Source organism: Anomaloglossus baeobatrachus, chromosome 4 (assembly GCF_048569485.1).
Source record: "Anomaloglossus baeobatrachus isolate aAnoBae1 chromosome 4, aAnoBae1.hap1, whole genome shotgun sequence".
Classification (NCBI taxonomy): domain Eukaryota; kingdom Metazoa; phylum Chordata; class Amphibia; order Anura; family Aromobatidae; genus Anomaloglossus; species Anomaloglossus baeobatrachus.
The window spans coordinates 330,295,063-330,313,391 of NC_134356.1; the positions used below are offsets into that span (position 1 = coordinate 330,295,063).

At 49.3% G+C, this 18,329-nt stretch overlaps 1 protein-coding gene across 3 annotated transcripts in view; it reads left to right on the forward strand.

Moving 5' to 3' along the window:
• The first annotated feature begins 3,504 nt into the window (after positions 1–3,504).
• Positions 3,505–18,329, forward strand: part of ST7 (suppression of tumorigenicity 7) — a 186,668-nt gene continuing 171,843 nt past the window's right edge. For 2 of the 3 annotated variants that reach the window (XM_075342515.1, XM_075342514.1), the window contains exon 1: positions 3,505–3,676. In XM_075342515.1, the coding sequence (XP_075198630.1) occupies positions 3,526–3,676 (151 nt within the window). In that variant the 5' untranslated portion in view covers positions 3,505–3,525. The remainder of the gene's footprint in view (positions 3,677–18,329) is intronic. The other variant, XM_075342518.1, reaches the window with a different exon arrangement.

The window sequence follows — 18,329 nt, forward strand, 5'->3', positions numbered from 1 at the left end:
CCCCAGGGGTTTCCTAACAACCAAAGACCCGTTAGAAGGCAACCGTCCGCACCGTGAGGGTATACAGCCTAAGGCTAGAGACCCAAGGGCCAGCGCCTGCGGGCAAACGGGCTCCTCCGGCATCCATATACCGGGGAGTGGACTACCGTTGGGGACCCATCGTAATCAAAACAGTACACAAAGGTGCAGGGAAAGACAGCCGCCATCACCTGTCCGGGGAGACACTGCAGCCGGCTGCGGGACCCGTCCATCCAGCCATTTGGTTTACCGAGGACTTTGTGCATTTGTTGCTGAGTACACCCGTGCCATCCGGCACCGCGCCACGCTGTCCCTGCGACCCTGCACCTCACCTACCCTGCCTCCCCGTCACACCACCGGGCCCCGGGACCACCAACCCCTACCCACGGAGGGGGAAAACAACATCCCAGCTGCTCCCTACCATCGCTCCCGGGATCCCTGTCACCAGCAGCGGTGGTGCCCATCTTCACCACAACCCGTGGGTGGCGTCACGGACTAAATCCCCAAACAAACCAACCACCTTTTTCACTCACGGGAGGGGAGCGCCGCTCGAGCCACAGAGCAGCAGCCGCAGCAGCGCCGGACCCGAGCGTTAGCAAGTGCAGCGGCGTCCCCTCCGCCCGCGACATACAGGCGCCCTGGGGCCCCCACTGGTCGCATGTGTACAGGTTCCCTGGGGCCCCCACTGGTCGCATGTGTACAGGTTCCCTGGGGCCCCCACTGGTCGCATGTGTACAGGATCCCTGGGGCCCCCACTGGTCGCATGTGTACAGGATCCCTAGGGCCCCCACTGGTCGCATGTGTACAGGTTCCCTGGGGCCCCCACTGGTTGCATGTGTACAGGATCCCTGGGGCCCCCACTGGTCGCATGTGTACAGGATCCCTGGGGCCCCCACTGGTCGCATGTGTACAGGTTCCCTGGGGCCCCCACTGGTCGCATGTGTACAGGATCCCTAGGGCCCCCACTGGTCGCATGTGTACAGGTTCCCTGGGGCCCCCACAGGTCGCATGTGTAGAGGCTCCCTGGGGCCCCCACTGGTCGCATGTGTACAGGTTCCCTGGGGCCCCCACTGGTCGCATGTGTACAGGATCCCTGGGGCCCCCACTGGTCGCATGTGTACAGGTTCCCTGGGGCCCCCACTGGTCGCATGTGTACAGGATCCCTGGGGCCCCCACTGGTCGCATGTGTACAGGTTCCCTGGGGCCCCCACTGGTCGCATGTGTACAGGTTCCCTGGGGCCCCCACTGGTCGCATGTGTACAGGTTCCCTGGGGCCCCCACTGGTCGCATGTGTACAGGTTCCCTGGGGCCCCCACTGGTCGCATGTGTACAGGATCCATGGGGCCCCCACTGGTCGCATGTGTACAGGTTCCCTGGGGCCCCCACTGGTCGCATGTGTACAGGATCCCTGGGGCCCCCACTGGTCGCATGTGTACAGGTTCCCTGGGGCCCCCACTGGTCGCATGTGTACAGGATCCCTGGGGCCCCCACTGGTCGCATGTGTACAGGTTCCCTGGGGCCCCCACTGGTCGCATGTGTACAGGATCCCTGGGGCCCCCACTGGTCGCATGTGTACAGGTTCCCTGGGGCCCCCACTGGTCGCATGTGTACAGGATCCCTGGGGTCCCCACTGGTCGCATGTGTACAGGTTCCCTGGGGCCCCCACTGGTCGTATGTGTACAGGATCCCTAGGGCCCCCACTGGTTGCATGTGTACAGGTTCCCTGGGGCCCCCACAGGTCGCATGTGTAGAGGCTCCCTGGGGCCCCCACTGGTCGCATGTGTACAGGTTCCCTGGGGCCCCCACTGGTCGCATGTGTACAGGATCCCTGGGGCCCCCACTGGTCGCATGTGTACAGGTTCCCTGGGGCCCCCACTGGTCGCATGTGTACAGGATCCCTGGGGCCCCCACTGGTCGCATGTGTACAGGTTCCCTGGGGCCCCCACTGGTCGCATGTGTACAGGTTCCCTGGGGCCCCCACTGGTCGCATGTGTACAGGTTCCCTGGGGCCCCCACTGGTCGCATGTGTACAGGATCCATGGGGCCCCCACTGGTCGCATGTGTACAGGTTCCCTGGGGCCCCCACTGGTCGCATGTGTACAGGATCCCTGGGGCCCCCACTGGTCGCATGTGTACAGGTTCCCTGGGGCCCCCACTGGTCGCATGTGTACAGGATCCCTGGGGCCCCCACTGGTCGCATGTGTACAGGTTCCCTGGGGCCCCCACTGGTCGCATGTGTACAGGATCCCTGGGGCCCCCACTGGTCGCATGTGCACAGGTTCCCTGGGGCCCTCACTGGTCGCATGTGTACAGGATCCCTGGGGCCCCCACTGGTCGCATGTGTACAGGATCCCTGGGGCCCCCACAGGTCGCATGTGTACAGGTTCCCTGGGGCCCCCACTGGTCGCATGTGTACAGGATCCCTGGGGCCCCCACTGGTCGCATGTGTACAGAATCCCTGGGGCCCCCACTGGTCGCATGTGTACAGGTTCCCTGGGGCCCCCACTGGTCGCATGTGTACAGGATCCCTGGGGCCCCCACAGGTTGCATGTGTACAGGTTCCCTGGGGCCCCCACTGGTCGCATGTGTACAGGATCCCTGGGGCCCCCACTGGTCGCATGTGTACAGGTTCCCTGGGGCCCCCACTGGTCGCATGTGTACAGGTTCCCTGGGGCCCCCACTGGTCGCATGTGTACAGGTTCCCTGGGGCCCCCACTGGTCGCATGTGTACAGGTTCCCTGGGGCCCCCACTGGTCGCATGTGTACAGGTTCCCTGGGGCCCCCACTGGTCGCATGTGTACAGGATCCCTGGGGCCCCCACTGGTCGCATGTGTACAGGTTCCCTGGGGCCCCCACTGGTCGCATGTGTACAGGATCCCTGGGGCCCCCACTGGTCGCATGTGTACAGGTTCCCTGGTGCCCCCACTGGTCGCATGTGTACAGGATCCCTGGGGCCCCCACAGGTCGCATGTGTACAGGTTCCCTGGGGCCCCCACTGGTCGCATGTGTACAGGTTCCCTGGGGCCCCCACTGGTCGCATGTGTACAGGTTCCCTGGGGCCCCCACTGGTCGCATGTGTACAGGATCCCTGGGGCCCCCACTGGTCGCATGTGTACTGGATCCCTGGGGCCCCCACAGGTCGCATGTGTACAGGTTCCCTGGGGCCCCCACTGGTCGCATGTGTACAGGTTCCCTGGGGCCCCCACTGGTCGCATGTGTACAGGTTCCCTGGGGCCCCCACTGGTCGCATGTGTACAGGATCCCTGGGGCCCCCACTGGTCGCATGTGTACAGGATCCCTGGGGCCCCCACTGGTCGCATGTGTACAGGTTCCCTGGGGCCCCCACTGGTCGCATGTGTACAGGTTCCCTGGGGCCCCCACTGGTCGCATGTGCACAGGTCGCAGGCAGCCTTTCCTGTCAGCCGCTTGTGTGGTTACCAGTGACGGGGGCGGAGGCCCTTTCTGCTGGGATTGGCTGCAGTGTGGGCCGCGCACACACAATAAAATATGGCTGAAGCTGGGGCAGGCTTCCTGGAGCAGCTGAAGTCGTGCGTGCTGTGGTCGTGGACCTATCTGTGGACCGTGTGGTTCTTCTTCATGCTCTTCCTCGTCTACATCCTGAGGGTCCCGCTGAAGATCAATGACAATCTGAGCACAGGTAAGAGGAGGGGGCACTGCCACGTTCTCTGCACGGGGGAGGAAAGGAGGGGGAAAGTTTCCTGCTCAAGTCCGTGGCACAGCGGGTGGTGTGTGCAGAGTGCCCGCAGCACCGGGCACCGACGGTCAGCACCGCCACTCGCCATGGATATTCCCTTGTTTTCTTATGGACTTTTCAATGGATGGCTGCGAGGAACCTGCTGGGTCCTAGCGCCGCGGGAACCTTGTGCGAGTTCCCTCACTAGCTTTATGTGTGCGGTATATCGGCTCCGCTGTGACGTCATGGGCGTGTGATATGGTCTGTGCAGCTCGCCACTCGTGGAAGCGCTTGATGGACACAAGTGACTTTCTGCCTTTCATATCTCCTCCCCCATAGCAGATGATATAAAGTAACAGATGGCACAGTCGTGCCCATTAGAAAGGTAGAGCCCGGCTCCCCTCCAGGGCTGGTCCACATCTATCTCTCTATTGTACAGATCTATCTCCTTTGCTATGCAGATGTTCTAGGTACTGGGATATGAGCCATGCTGCGTTATAAATATGTCATGGCTCCCCATGGTGTGATCAGTGCTCGTCCGCGGAGGCCAGTCACCTGCAAACTGACCCCGAATACCTGTGTTTTTGGACTAGATGACGCGTGACGATTTATATACTTGGCCACTAAATGTCAGGCTGGCCACACCAGTGCTTTTCAATTGTAGAGGATTTTGCCCAGATCTGGTATTTATCTCAAACAACGTGCCATAATATAGGCCTACTGAACGTAATGGTAGGCGTCCCGAAGAGTGGCATCGGGAGGGTGGTACGTGCTGCCAAGCTCAGTGACTGTAGTGACTGACAGATGACCTCCGTTATTAGCGCTCCCATGAGGGTTTCTTCCAGACCTCAGTTATTAGCGCTCCCATGAGGGTTTCTTCCAGATCTCAGTTATTAGCGCTCCCATGAGGGTTTCTTCCAGACCTCTGTTATTAGCGCTCCCATGAGGGTTTCTTCCAGACCTCCGTTATTAGCGCTCCCATGAGGGTTTCTTCCAGACCTCTGTTATTAGCGCTCCCATGAGGGTTTCTTCCAGACCTCCGTTATTAGCGCTCCCATGAGGGTTTCTTCCAGATCTCAGTTATTAGCGCTCCCATGGGGGTTTCTTCCAGATCTCAGTTATTAGCGCTCCCATGAGGGTTTCTTCCAGACCTCTGTTATTAGCGCTCCCATGAGGGTTTCTTCCAGATCTCAGTTATTAGCGCTCCCATGAGGGTTTCATCCAGACCTCTGTTATTAGCGCTCCCATGGGGGTTTCTTCCAGACCTCTGTTATTAGCGCTCCCATGAGGGTTTCTTCCAGACCTCCGTTATTAGCGCTCCCATGAGGGTTTCTTCCAGACCTCTGTTATTAGCGCTCCCATGAGGGTTTCTTCCAGACCTCCGTTATTAGCGCTCCCATGAGGGTTTCTTCCAGACCTCCGTTATTAGCGCTCCCATGAGGGTTTCTTCCAGACCTCCGTTATTAGCGCTCCCATGAGGGTTTCTTCCAGACCTCTGTTATTAGCGCTCCCATGGGGGTTTCTTCCAGACCTCTGTTATTAGCGCTCCCATGGGGGTTTCTTCCAGACCTCCATTATTAGCGCTCCCATGGGGGTTTTCTTCCAGACCTCCATTATTAGCGCTCCCATGGGGGTTTTCTTCCAGACCTCCATTATTAGTGCTCCCATGGGGGGTTTCTTCCAGACCTCCATTATTAGTGCTCCCATAGGGGGTTTTCTACCAGGCCTCCATTATTACCGCTCCCTGATGTCTATACCTGACTTCCATTATTAGTGCCCCCCCATAGAAGGTTTCTACCAGACCTCGATTATTAGCTCTACCATGGGTATTTTCATGAAGATGTCTGTTATTAGCACTCCTACGGGGGTTTTCTTCCAGATGTCCGTTTTTAGCGCTGCCATGGGGTTTTCTTCCACACCTCCATTATTAGTGCTCCCATGGGGGTGTTACTTCCATACCACCACTACCGCTCTTATGGTGGGATGGGGGGTTCCAGCACTTCATCGCTGAACGGAAAGTGTATGGCATGTATCAACATATCACTGAATAGAAGTAACTGGCTGATGGTTTCAGAAGTTTTAATCTAAATTCAGAATCCTGTGCCGCATAATTGCAAGATTATGTCTAGGTAATTTTTTGCCTCAAACCTCCAAAGACCCCACATAGATAAACTTCAAAGGGTTTCACAGCCAAGCCCTATACTTGTGGTTCCCATTGACTCTGTGTAATGGCACTTCACGTGCTGAGTCACCTCCTCATTCAGAGTCTCACTGTGGTCGTGCAATGAGGAGGCACCCACCAGTGTAGGCTACTTTCACACATCTGTTTTTTTGCTGTGCGTCACAATCCGGCTCTTTGCAGAAAAAACGCAACGGGTTTTTTTTGCCGCCGGTTGCGTTTTTTCCGCATAGATTTTCATTAGTGCCGGATTGTGCCGCATGGGCTTGCGTTCGGTCTGGTTTTTGCCGGATGCGGCATATTTAGCCCATGCGGTGGCCGGATGGAACATTGCCTGGCACGTTTTTTTGTCCGTCAAAAAAACCCGCATCGCGCCGCATCCGGCCGATGCGGCGCTTTCTCCAATGCATGCCTATGGACGCCGGATGCGGTGCGATGCAGCAAAAAACGCATCCGGCCACCGCATGCAGTTTTTTGCACTGCGCATGCACAGTAGCGTGCCAAGGTGGGCAACAACCGGACGGGCCGCATGTAAAAACTTATGCAAATGATTCAGTTTTTCGCCACATCCGTTGCATAGGTTTTAGAGACGGATTTAGCCGCACTGCTAAAACCGGATGTGTGAAAGCAGCCTTAGTGATAAGTCTGGCCCCTGCGCTCAGAGATGTATCGCTTTTTTATGTGACAGCTCTGCGTCAATGAGGAATTTCTGGCCACTTGTGTGGGTGTGTATTATTATTCACATGTTGCATTTTTGCAGCTTTTTTTTACTGCAGCAAAACAGAAGTAAAAGCTTCTTTTTTGCTGCATTTTTAGTTTGTCATTTGTAGAGATGGGCGAATATTGAACCATTCAGGTTTGGATTATGCTGTCAGAATACCGAGTACTAGTCCAGTATTCATCACGAATAACAAATCTCATGCAGGTTGATGGAGAACCTGAACATATTTCTTGAAGAACCTGAATAGTTCACCCATCTCTAGTTATTTGTATATACTACATGTTTAAATTGTTACATTCACCACAAAAGCGGCAAAAACGCAGCTGAGTTTTTTTTCCCTCTCATTGCTTTCAAGGGTGAAAAAAGCAGCAAAAATGCTGAAAGAATGGACATGCTGCTTCTTTCAAAAATGCAGCAGTTTTCCATTTCAAGTTGTAGCGCCCAGGGAAGGGGGTACTCGGTCCCGGGCGGTAACAAATGGGAATGTCACTCTGGTGTGCGTTGCCCAGTTCCGTGCCCTGGGCCCCTTTTTGTAAGGGAGGTATATTTACAATGGGTAAATAGAGTTAATGTCATGTGACGCCATCTGCGGGTTGCGGTTAAGGATAGAGAACCGCCGCTGCTAAATGTGGGTACTCCCAGAGCCGGTGGTGATTGCAGCAATGGTGTTAGGCCCTCCACAGGTAGGGCCGTTCCTGGGAGATAATTAGGGATAAAAATGGAGACCACACCGGGTTGTCTTTAACAGTCTCTACTCACTTGGACCCAGGAGTTGCTGGTTCAGGTCCCTTGGAGTTTCAGTGCCAATGTAGTGACCCAGGTTGCTCTGTCCCCGGCACTCTGTTGGTTGGGTCCCCGTAGTGTGGAGCATTTGGGGTCCGACTGTCCCTTTTGGGGGTACAGTCTCATTCTCTGTACGGCGGGCAGTGCGGACCCTGTGGGGAGGCTGGTGTCCGAACCCCGATCCTAGTTTGCTGCTGATGCCCCCGGATTATTTGGTTCGGTGAAGTCCGTGAAGGTGTCCTCACCGGGCAGGTATTTATCAAGCCGTACAGAACTGGCGCCTTATCTCGGGCCCTGTTACCCGTGCGTGCTCCGGTCCCAGCGGTATCTCCGGTACCCGACCTGGCGACCTCTCTCCTGTGCCCCGGGTCACCGCTGCACGGATCCAGCTAAGGCACTTTCACACACCTCTCCTGTGTGCTACCCTCTCTAGACTCTCTTCTGACTCCTGACCCCTCCCACTAGGCTGGCTAATCCCAGGGACTTGTTCCTTTCCATGGCGACCATCCCCTTACATGGTTAACCCTCTATGTCCGGTGTGGAGTGGAGAACTAGGATTTTAGTTGTGCTTTGGTGGTATCGGCACTGGTACTCCAGGTCCCAGGGGGTAGGTCCTGCATCCCCAAGAAGATGCAGTTCCTTGTAGTGGCCTGAGGGTCTCAGGGGCGCTACAAAGTCAGGAAAATAAAGCAAGTGTGAGTGTTCAGGAGAGTAATGGAATCTCATTGGTTTTATGCAAAACCAATGAAAAAACTCAGCAAAAATGCAATTTGTGAACATAGCCTAATTATGCCAGACGTATTGTAAGTCAAGGGACATTAAACAGTGTTTCATGTGGGACTGACTGGTGCCCTTTCTATATACTAACTTGTGGAATGACTGCTGATTGTGGATTGCAACATCTCCCTGCGGTGTACTAGTCTGCATCATTTGGAAGACAATTGAATTGGCGAAAAATGCAGAAACAACCATGATTATCTCCCCCCATTCCTGTGGAGCAGAATGTCCTGTAATGAGAGCTGAGGCATTTAAAAAGGGGCTTGCTTCTGTCACCACTGATTCTACAGGACTGCAGCTTAGGGACCATGGTTCCAGGTGGAGGATTACAGAACTGCTCTACTGCCCAACATGGAGCCCACAATTTTGCTGGAGAACCTAGATTGGTACTATCTGGTCACCTGTGCTCGGTCAGCTTCCTAAGCTTGTCACTATCTCCTCTCATTGGCTGTCCATCAAAAGCAAGCTGCTGCTGGCTGGGACAGTCCACATGACCGTAAGTACACAATTTGCATAGCTGTAATCACAGGACCACTGGATTCCCATCTGCCACTCTCAATAGAACATTGGAAGAAGCAGATGAGAATTTAGTCCTCTCGTGACCATCAGCTTGCACTGAAAATACAGGGGAATTATGAGTCACATAGAACGAAGACAGAAATAATAATAATAATAATCTTTATTTCTATAGCGCCAACATATTCCGCAGCGCTTTACAGAATGTAAATGTATTCAGAGCCCAGAAGACCCCTCTGAAATAGGTCAATCCTGCTTATAGACTATATACATGTATCAGTCATCTGAGCATGTCTTGCTCTGGAGTAGTCAGCCCCTCCTGTGTATGACACAAACACCTCACAGAATACAACTGGAGCTAAAGTAATGCCTTTTTTTTGACCTTCTGTGGTGCTGCAGGGGATTGACAATTTAATATTCAGTTTCCCCACTGATGACAGCTCCTGGGAATCCCTGTAATCGGCTTATTAGGGGACGCGTTTAACAAGAACAGATTATCAAAAGCAGATCTAAGCTGAGAGAAACTGTGATTAAGTGACCTGACCTGAAGGGGTTGTCCGGGCACCTAATATTCACCAGCGGTCCTTATTTGTTAGCTGTAGGGTACATCCAGAGGTTCCCTTGGAGTTTCAGAGCCCCTTGGGATCTGTCATACATTTGGTATAGAAGATGTCTATGCAGCTAATGATGTTACTAGACAAGCACGCTGGATATATCTCACCATTAGGCAATGCATCTAGTACATACCGTGGTTGTTAAGGACATAAAATATAGCTACAGATGCTAAATATAGCTGGAGCTGCTGGCATGTTTCTGAAAGCTACAGCTAGGCTGCTAAAATACAGCTTACACTGTACTCAGCCAGCGCAGTCTATGGTTGTTCCCATGACCCCGCTTTGCATATGTCTGATTTTAAAACTGATGTGATGATATTACAGTGGTTTATTCCCCAAGAAGCAACGCTACTGCGGAGAATCTCTGTAATACAGCATTGATGGATGCAGGTATCATCCTCTCTAAGTCAACATGGTATTCAAGACAATAAAGTGATGGGGACCTGTTCTCCAGATGGATGCAGTGTCTAGTAGTAGGACTTGTAGCCGATCAATGAGATGGTTTGCACAGGGACACCATCAGGACATAACAACCATGACTGGTGTATGGGTCCTGGTTAAGAGGGGGACTCGGCCGCCCAGGAGGTAATTACTTCGCTTTATTAAACTCCAGGCCGATTGGGCCCCAGTCAGAGCCACAACAGAGGGGCCCGGCATTGTCTCTTCAGCCACTACACTGATTAATTTGTATTGCATGCAAATTAGCCATGTGTTGCTTGCATGGTCAGTGGTGCAGGGCACCAGCGTGTCATGCCATGGCCAAGCATACAGCAGCATGATGAGGTCATTACTCTGCGACCTTATCACACTGCTTCAGGTAACAGAGCCGCGGAGGTGGCGAAAATGTGGGTTTCAGCCAGAGGGGACAGGTAAGTGCTTGGTGAGCTGAAGACAGGAGTGGGACGGTCGGCAGAGGTGTTGGTGGGGGACCACTGACCCCAGTCCCTGCCTTGTTCTAGCTGAATGTGCACTCTCTGACGCACATTGAGCATAATCCATCTCTCCCCACACTATTCCCTGGCCTCTCCACTCTGCCAATCCCTTCACTGGCTTCCCATTGCCCAAAGACTCCAGTTCAAAACACTAGCCATGACCTACAAAGCCATCAATAACCTGTCTCATCCATACATCTGTGACCTAGTCTCCCGGTACCTACCTGCACGCAACCTCAGATCCTCACAAGACCTCCTTCTCTACTCCCCTCTTATCTTCATCTCCCACAATCTAATACAAGGTTTCTCCCACGCCTCCCCCATTCCCTGGAACTCTCTACCCTAGCATATCGGACTCGCCTAACATGGAAAGCTTCAAACGGAACCTCTAGACCCACCTCTTCCGACAAGCCTACAACATTCAATAACCCTCAGACTAGTATACCACTGCGCAACCAGCTCTGTCCTCACGTACTGTACCCTCACTCATCCCATATAGACTGTGAGCCCTCGCGGGCAGGGTCCTCTCTCCTTCACTACAAGTCTGGTTTTTGTAATGTTCATGATTGTTGTACTTGTTTTTTTTTTTTTTATGTATACCCTTTTCACTTTTAAAGCACCATGGAATAAATGGCGCTATAATATACCAGTTTGGAGACCAATAAATCAGGATCGGAACATATATACCAGGAGGAGGGCATATATGCTAGGAAGGGGACAAATAAACCAGGATGGAGACATATATACCAGGATGGGCCCAGGAGGGGGACATATATACCAGGAGACAGGCAGTGTGTGTGCGCGTGTGTGAGCGGGATAGTATACAGAGTTGTTAGTGTGTATGTGTGTGTGGGGTGATTTACAGAGGGGCTATGTGTGGGAGGATATATATAAAGAGGGGCCGCTTGTGTGGGGGGGATAGTATACAGAAAGGCAGTGTATGTGAGGGCCATTATACAGAGGGGCAGTGTGTGTGGGGGATATTATACAGAAAAGCAGTGTGTGTGGGGGATATTATAAAGAAGAGCAGTATGTGGGGGGATATTATACAGAGGGGTAGTGTGTGTGTGTGGTGGGGATATTATACAAAGGAGCAGTGTGTATGGGGAATAATTATTCAGAGGAGCAGTGTATGTGGGAGAGATATACACCAGGGCATTGTGTGAGGGTAGATTATACAGAGGGGCAATAAGTGGGGGGGGGATATTATACATGGGGCAGTGTGGGACAGATATTAATTTAATAGATTAATTTAGGAAATACTTCATTTTCTGGAACAACTGCAATGGTGCTAACACTTTTGTGTTTGTGTGTTATATATTATATACACGTGTTTTTCTAAGAGTGGCAGTGAGACTGTGGAAGGTTTGAGGGATGGAGGTGGAGCCTGGGTGGAGTCTCAAGGGAGCCCAAACATTTTGCCAGTATGTGGCCCTGAAATTCTTAGTGGCAGTCATGGTTGGGTAACCCCTTTAAGTGGATTAGGGATTCTTTCATTAGGGTCCACACCTACTGGTCCTTTTGGCTGTAAAATCTGAAGTAAGAGCTTCAGCATTAAACAAAAAAACCCCAAAACAATCGCTGGCTCTCCGACACTACCTCGGTTGCTATTGTTTGTGTAGTGCTGACGTCATAATGACACTACAGCCAATCAGTGTGCTCAGCAGTTTTACCTGTGTAGACAGCCTATCAAAGAGTGTTTTCTGAAATGGGACAACTCCTTTTTAAGTTCTCCCCATCTTGGCTTTCATGACTAAAGTTTCGCTATTCTGCTGAGTTTTTGGCGTGGCATATTATTGCTGACCTCTCATGCCCACTATGTTACTTGGTGTAAACTGACCTGTGTGTGTGTTTAAAGTCCAACGTTTCAGTATCTCTTGTGGGCACGCTTAGATTTGCGTGTGCATTATATGCAGAAAATTGGCAGGTAAAAGTAAAACCTGACATTCCAAAAACGGCAGTGGGGAAAACGAATGAAAAGGGAAAGAACCTAATTTATCTAATGGGGTCAGAAAATCTTCCACCTCCAAAGCTCATCGTTGGACCATAACTTAAGTGATGAATAACTATGGAAGCGTGGCTATGCTGTTCTGGGCTAGTGCCATTCATTTGGGAGTTATAGAACCAAGGTAGCATAGTCACTCTCTGCCTTTTCTGTGGCCTCACCTTTAGTGGTCGGGGTCTGGACATAAATATTCTTGGCTTGGCCATGAAAGGCTGAGCTGGTAATAACCCTTTCAAGTTATTCAGTTTACCTAGGAATTTCCCTCTGGCTCTTATGTTTTTGGCTTATTTTCTGTATGTGTTAAAAAAATTCTTGCATGCTTGTGTACAATTTTTACTAATTGCTTGTATGGAGCGCCACACCACTGTTCTGCTATTGCAATTTTCTTACACAACCCCCATATACATACAGTGCCATAATCACCATAATCACACATCCATGAGTACAACTGTAACAATAATACATTAAAGAAGTGGTTCACCCATATTTAATATTGGGCACAATGATATTATGTTGAGAAACAAGGTTTCTCTCATATACCTTATGTTGCCAATAGTGCCTGTGAGCTGTGCTATTGTGGACTGCTCATCCCCATCGCCAGACCCCCAGGCTCTGTGATCTGGTTGTTCCGGTAATGTCACGTCAACTTCCTGCTCACGTGACCTCACCGAGGCTGACCTCAGTCTCTGTGAGGCGACTGGGCTGTGGGTGGCGTTTCACCGCTCATCACAGCCCAGTGTTGCTCCTGCTTGCGCGCTCTGTTGTGAAGGAGGAGGGAGCAGGGAGATGTGGGCTGTGAGGCTGAGCTGTGATGGCACTATTGGCAACCCAAGATATTTGAGAGCAACCTTGTTTCTCAATATAATATTGTTGTGGCCAATAATAAATATGGGTGCACCACCCCTTTAAGGCCATGCATTGGTCTGAACCGAGGCACATAGAACTCTTCTTGGTAAAATTAATGTTAAATGTCTCTCACGTACAGTATTTGTACAGTTTTATCTCGTGCACGGTCTTCTCGAGGCTTTGACAGTTTGTGGCTACATCTGGACTTCCTCATGTGGGTGATGTCTCCTCTAAAGGGAACAGACAAACTTAGTCAATCTGATAAGAACTGTCACTTTACATGTTTTATAGCTAATGATGGTCTGTACTGCTGAAATTAATAACCTTTGTTCCTTAATTTTGAACTAAATTTACAAACCTTGGCATGTCTTACGCCAGTGAAAGTAGAGGGAGTAGTTGGTGAGCTTTGCAATGTAACTTACTAAAACTTTGCCGGTCGATCAAAAAAATTAGAAAATGTTACGCTTGGTGTGGCCTGCTGTTGATACGTGAAATGTAACCACCTATATCCCAATAAAGAACATGCTCACATTTTTTATTTTTATTTATTTATAATCTATACTAGAAGACACCAGCAGCACTCATGAAGCCCCACATAAGGACACTGCCACCCAGGGCTGTGGAGTCGGAGCTCAGTTTAGTGGAGTCGGAGTCGGTATAAAATGGACCGACTCAAACTCCTAAAATATATAATAAATTGGGGACAGTAGTGCAATGCAGAATGTGCTGAATATGTTTTCATAGGAATTTGGGAAAGCTATGAAATGTCCTATAAATGGTTGTTCTATTCCTGATCTAAGGCTACATTCACACACCGCGTTTTTGCTGCGTTATTTGAGGATACGTTTTTCAGCTGCAAAAGCAGATCAGCTTTTTAAAAAAAACGCATCACCTGAAAGGTTTTTGAGCTCATAGATAATGTATTCAATAGCAAAAGCAGATGAGAAAAATAACAAACAATGCTTCAAACATAAGTACAATTAAACTGATGAATGAGAGTAATGAACAACAGCTAGAAGAAAATTTAGGATTTAGTATGTGTGAGATGGAGCCACAGTGCTGCTCATGTAACTGAGGAGCAAACAGATATTACAACAGAAGAACAGCAAAATGATACTTTTAGAATTAGATGATCTTGTTGAAGCTGCTTCAAAACACGTTCATATTCATCACATGTACTGTGTTGTGCACACACTGCAGCTGGCAATACGAGATAAGCGGGCTTTACACGCTGCGATCTCGCTAGCGAGATCACAAGCGATCGTACCCGCCCCGTCGGCTGTGCGACACAGGTAAATCGCTGCCAGTCGCGCACAACCTCGCTTACCCCCGTCACACGGACTTTCCTGTCCTGCGACGTCGCTCTGGCCGGCGATCCGCCTCCTTTCTAAGGAAGTCACACGGCTGGCGTCCAATAGAAGCGGAGGGGCGGAGATGAGCGGAACGTAACATCCCGCCCATCTCCTTCCTTCCGCATTGGCGGTGGAGGCAGGTAAGGAGAGATGTTCCTCGCTCCTGCGGTGTCACACATAGCGATGTGCTGCCGCAGGAACGAGGAACAACATCGCTAATTAGAAGAGAACGATTTTTTGTTTTAGGACAACCTCTCTGCGGCAAACTATTTTGGCCGCTTTTGCGATCGTTTTAGGTCGCACATAAGTGTCACACGCTGCAATATCGTTAATGACGCCGGATGTGTGTCACAAACAACGTGACCCCGACGATAAATCATTAACGATATCGTAGTGTGTTAAGCCTGCTTTAGTCTGCAAGAGGGATATGCTGGACATCTAATTGGAAAAGTGAGGAAATTGGTTATTGCCGCCGAAGCCCTAAAATTGATTCCATCTTGAAGCGACGTGCTGGGAAAGCGGCAATTGTCGATGAAGCCACTCGGTGGGGCAGCACTTATTTAATGATTGAGCGATTGCTTGAACTAAAACCGTTTCATATAGACATGGCGAATCCTCAGGTAACCCTAAATGAAGGTCAATGGACACAGGTGGCTGAATTGAAGGAATTGCTTGATCACCCATTTACCCTGACTAAAAAATTGCAAGCTGAGGATTTAACTCCTGGCATTTTCATAAGGGAGTGGAAGAACTTGCTATTTTGCCTGTCCGAAAGAGGAGGTTTAATCGCAGATGGCATTTCTGCTTCAATGAAACTGAGAGAGACACAGCTATTGGAAAATAAAATTCTTCTGGCAGCTGTTTATGTGAACCCAAGTCATCGTATACTGCTTGATGATCAACAGCTTACTAAAGGAAAAGAAGCTCTGACTGAGGTAGTTAGGATGAGTGGCCTACAGGACTGCCAGGTGCAAGAGGACTTTGGTCCTGACAGTGCTACTGCTGCCATATCTTCATCCTCATCAGATGAGGTGTTTAACTTTAGACAAGTGTTTGTATTACATGGAGTAGGCAAAGCGTTGCCGCAAGGAAAAAGAGTTCACTCCGTCTCCTAAAGCAGCAGATTGACCAGATTTCAGCAAAATTTTTCACTTGCTCTCAAAGAAATAGAAAAATTAAACTGTTCATCAAAACTGACTGCATGAAGCAATTCCTTTATACCCGGAAATTGTGATGTTACCCATGTGGTTATGGCTTTGCCTCCAACCCAAGTTAGTGTAGAGAGGTTGTTCTCTATTCTTTAAAATTATTAGGTCAGATTTAAGGTCATCTATGAAGGAGGATCTGATTGAGGCAATTCTATTTCTTACAACAAATTCATAGACTGCAAAAATGTTTAGTATGTTTTTGTTGAAAACTTTTTTTTGCCACTTACATAGTTAATTACATAGTGTTATTTATATACAGTATAGACCAAAAGTTCGGACACACCTTCTCATTCAAAGAGTTTTCTTTATTTTCGCGACTCTGAAAATTGTCGATTCACATTGAAGGCATCAAAACTATGAATTAACATGTGTGGAATGAAATACTTAACAAAAAAGTTGAAACAACTGAAAATATTGTTTTGTATTCTAGGTTCTTCAAAGTAGCCACCTTTTGCTTTGATTACTACTTTGCACACTCTTGGCATTCTCTTGATGAGTTTCAAGAGGTAGTCACCGGAAATGGTCTTCCAACAGTCTTGAAGGAGTTCCCAGAGATGCTTAGCACTTGTTGGCCCTTTTGCCTTCACTCTGCGGTCCAGCTCACCCCAAACCATCTCGATTGGGTTTAGGTCTGGTGACTGGAGGCCAGGTCATCTGGTGTAGCACCCCATCACTCTCCTTCTTAGTCACATAGCTCTTACACAGCCTGGAGGTGTGTTTGGGGTCACTGTCCTGTTGAAAACGAAACAAAGGTCTAACTAAACGCAAACCGGATGGAGTAGCACGCCGCTGCAAGATGCTGTGGTAGCCATGCTGGTTCAGTATGCCTGCAATTTTGAATAAATCCCCAACAGTGTCACCAGCAAAGCATCCCAACACCATCACACCTCCTCTTCCATGCTTCACGGTGGGAACCATGCATGTAGAGTCCATCCGTTCACCTTTTCTGCATCGCACAAAGAGACGGTGGTTGGATCCAAAGATCTCAAATTTGGACTCCTCAGACCAAAGCACAGATGTCCACTGGTCTAATGTCCATTCCTTGTATTCTTTCACCCAAACAAGTCTCTTCTGCTTGTTGCCTGTCCTTTAGCAGTGGTTTCCTAGCAGCTCTTTTACCATGAAGGCCTGCTGCACAAAGTTTCCTCTTAACAGTTGTTCTAGAGATGTGTCTGCTGCTAGAACTCTGTGTGGCATTGACCTGGTCTCTAATCTGAGCTGCTGTTAACCTGCAATTTCTGAGGCTGGTGGCTCGGATAAACTTATCCTCCGCAGCAGAGGTGGCTCTTGGTCTTCCTTTCCTGGGGCAGTCCTCATGTGAGCCAGTTTCGTTGTATCATTTGATGGTTTTTGCCACTGCACTTGGACACTTTCAAAGTTTTCCCAATTTTTCGGACTGACTGACCTTCATTTCTTAAAGTAATGATGGCCACTCGTTTTTCTTTACTTAGCTGCTTTTATCTTGCCATACTACAAATTCTAACAGTCTATTCAGTAGGGCTATCAGCTGTGTATCCACCAGACTTCTGCACAACACAACTGATGGTCCCAACCCCATTTATAAGGCAAGAAATCCCATTTATTAAACCTGACAGGGCACACCTGTGAAGTGAAAACCATTTCCGGTGACTACCTCTTGAAGCTCATCAAAAAAATGCCAAGAGTGTACAAAGCAGTAATCAAAGCAAAAGGTGGCTACTTTGAAGAACCTAGAATATAAGACATATTTTCAGTTGTTTCACACTTTTTTAAGTATTTCATTCCACATGTGTTACTTCATAGTTTTGATGCCTTCAATGTGAATCTACAATTTTCAGAGTCATGAAATAAAGAAAACCCTTTGAATGAGAAGGTGTGTCCAAACGTTTGATCTGTACTGTATATGTATATATACAGTGCTATGCAAAAGTTTGAGCACCCCTGGTCAAAATTACGGTTATTGTGAACGGTTAATCAAGTTGAAAATGAAATGATCTCTAAAAGGCATAAACTTAAAGATAACACATTTCCTTTATATTGTAGGTAAGAACAAAAAAAAATATTTTTATCATTAACATTTTAAAAACTACAAAAATGAAAGTTGGCCAATGCAAAAGTTTGAACACCCTTGGAGATTTGTGTGCTCAGATAACTTTGACTATCATTTCAGACCTTAATTAGCCTGTTAGGTTTGTGACTTGTTCATTATCATAGTTAGGAAAGGGCAGGTGATGCAAATTTCACAGCTTTATAAAAACCCAGCTTCCTCTAACCTTGTGCAAATAAAACAGCAGCCATGGGTTTTTCAAAGCAGCTGCCTAGCACTCTGAAAATCAAAATGGTGAAGGCTCACAAAGCAGAAGAAAGCTAGAAGAAAATAGCAAAGCGTTTTCAAGTTGCCCTTTCCTCAGTTCAGTAAAGTAATTCAAAAATGGCACTTACAGAAACAGTGGAGGTCAGGATAAGGTCTGGAAAACCAGGCAAAATTTCTGTGAGAGCTGCTCGTAGGATTGCTAGAGAGGCAAATCAGAACCTTCACTTCACTGCAAAAGACCTTCAGGAAGATTTAGCAGACTCTGGAGTTGTGGTACATTGTTCTACTGTTCAGAGACACCTACGGAAAAATGGCCTTCATGGAAGAGTCATCTGAAGAAAAAATCTCCTGCATCCGAACCATAAAATTTAGCATCAAAAGTATGCAAAAT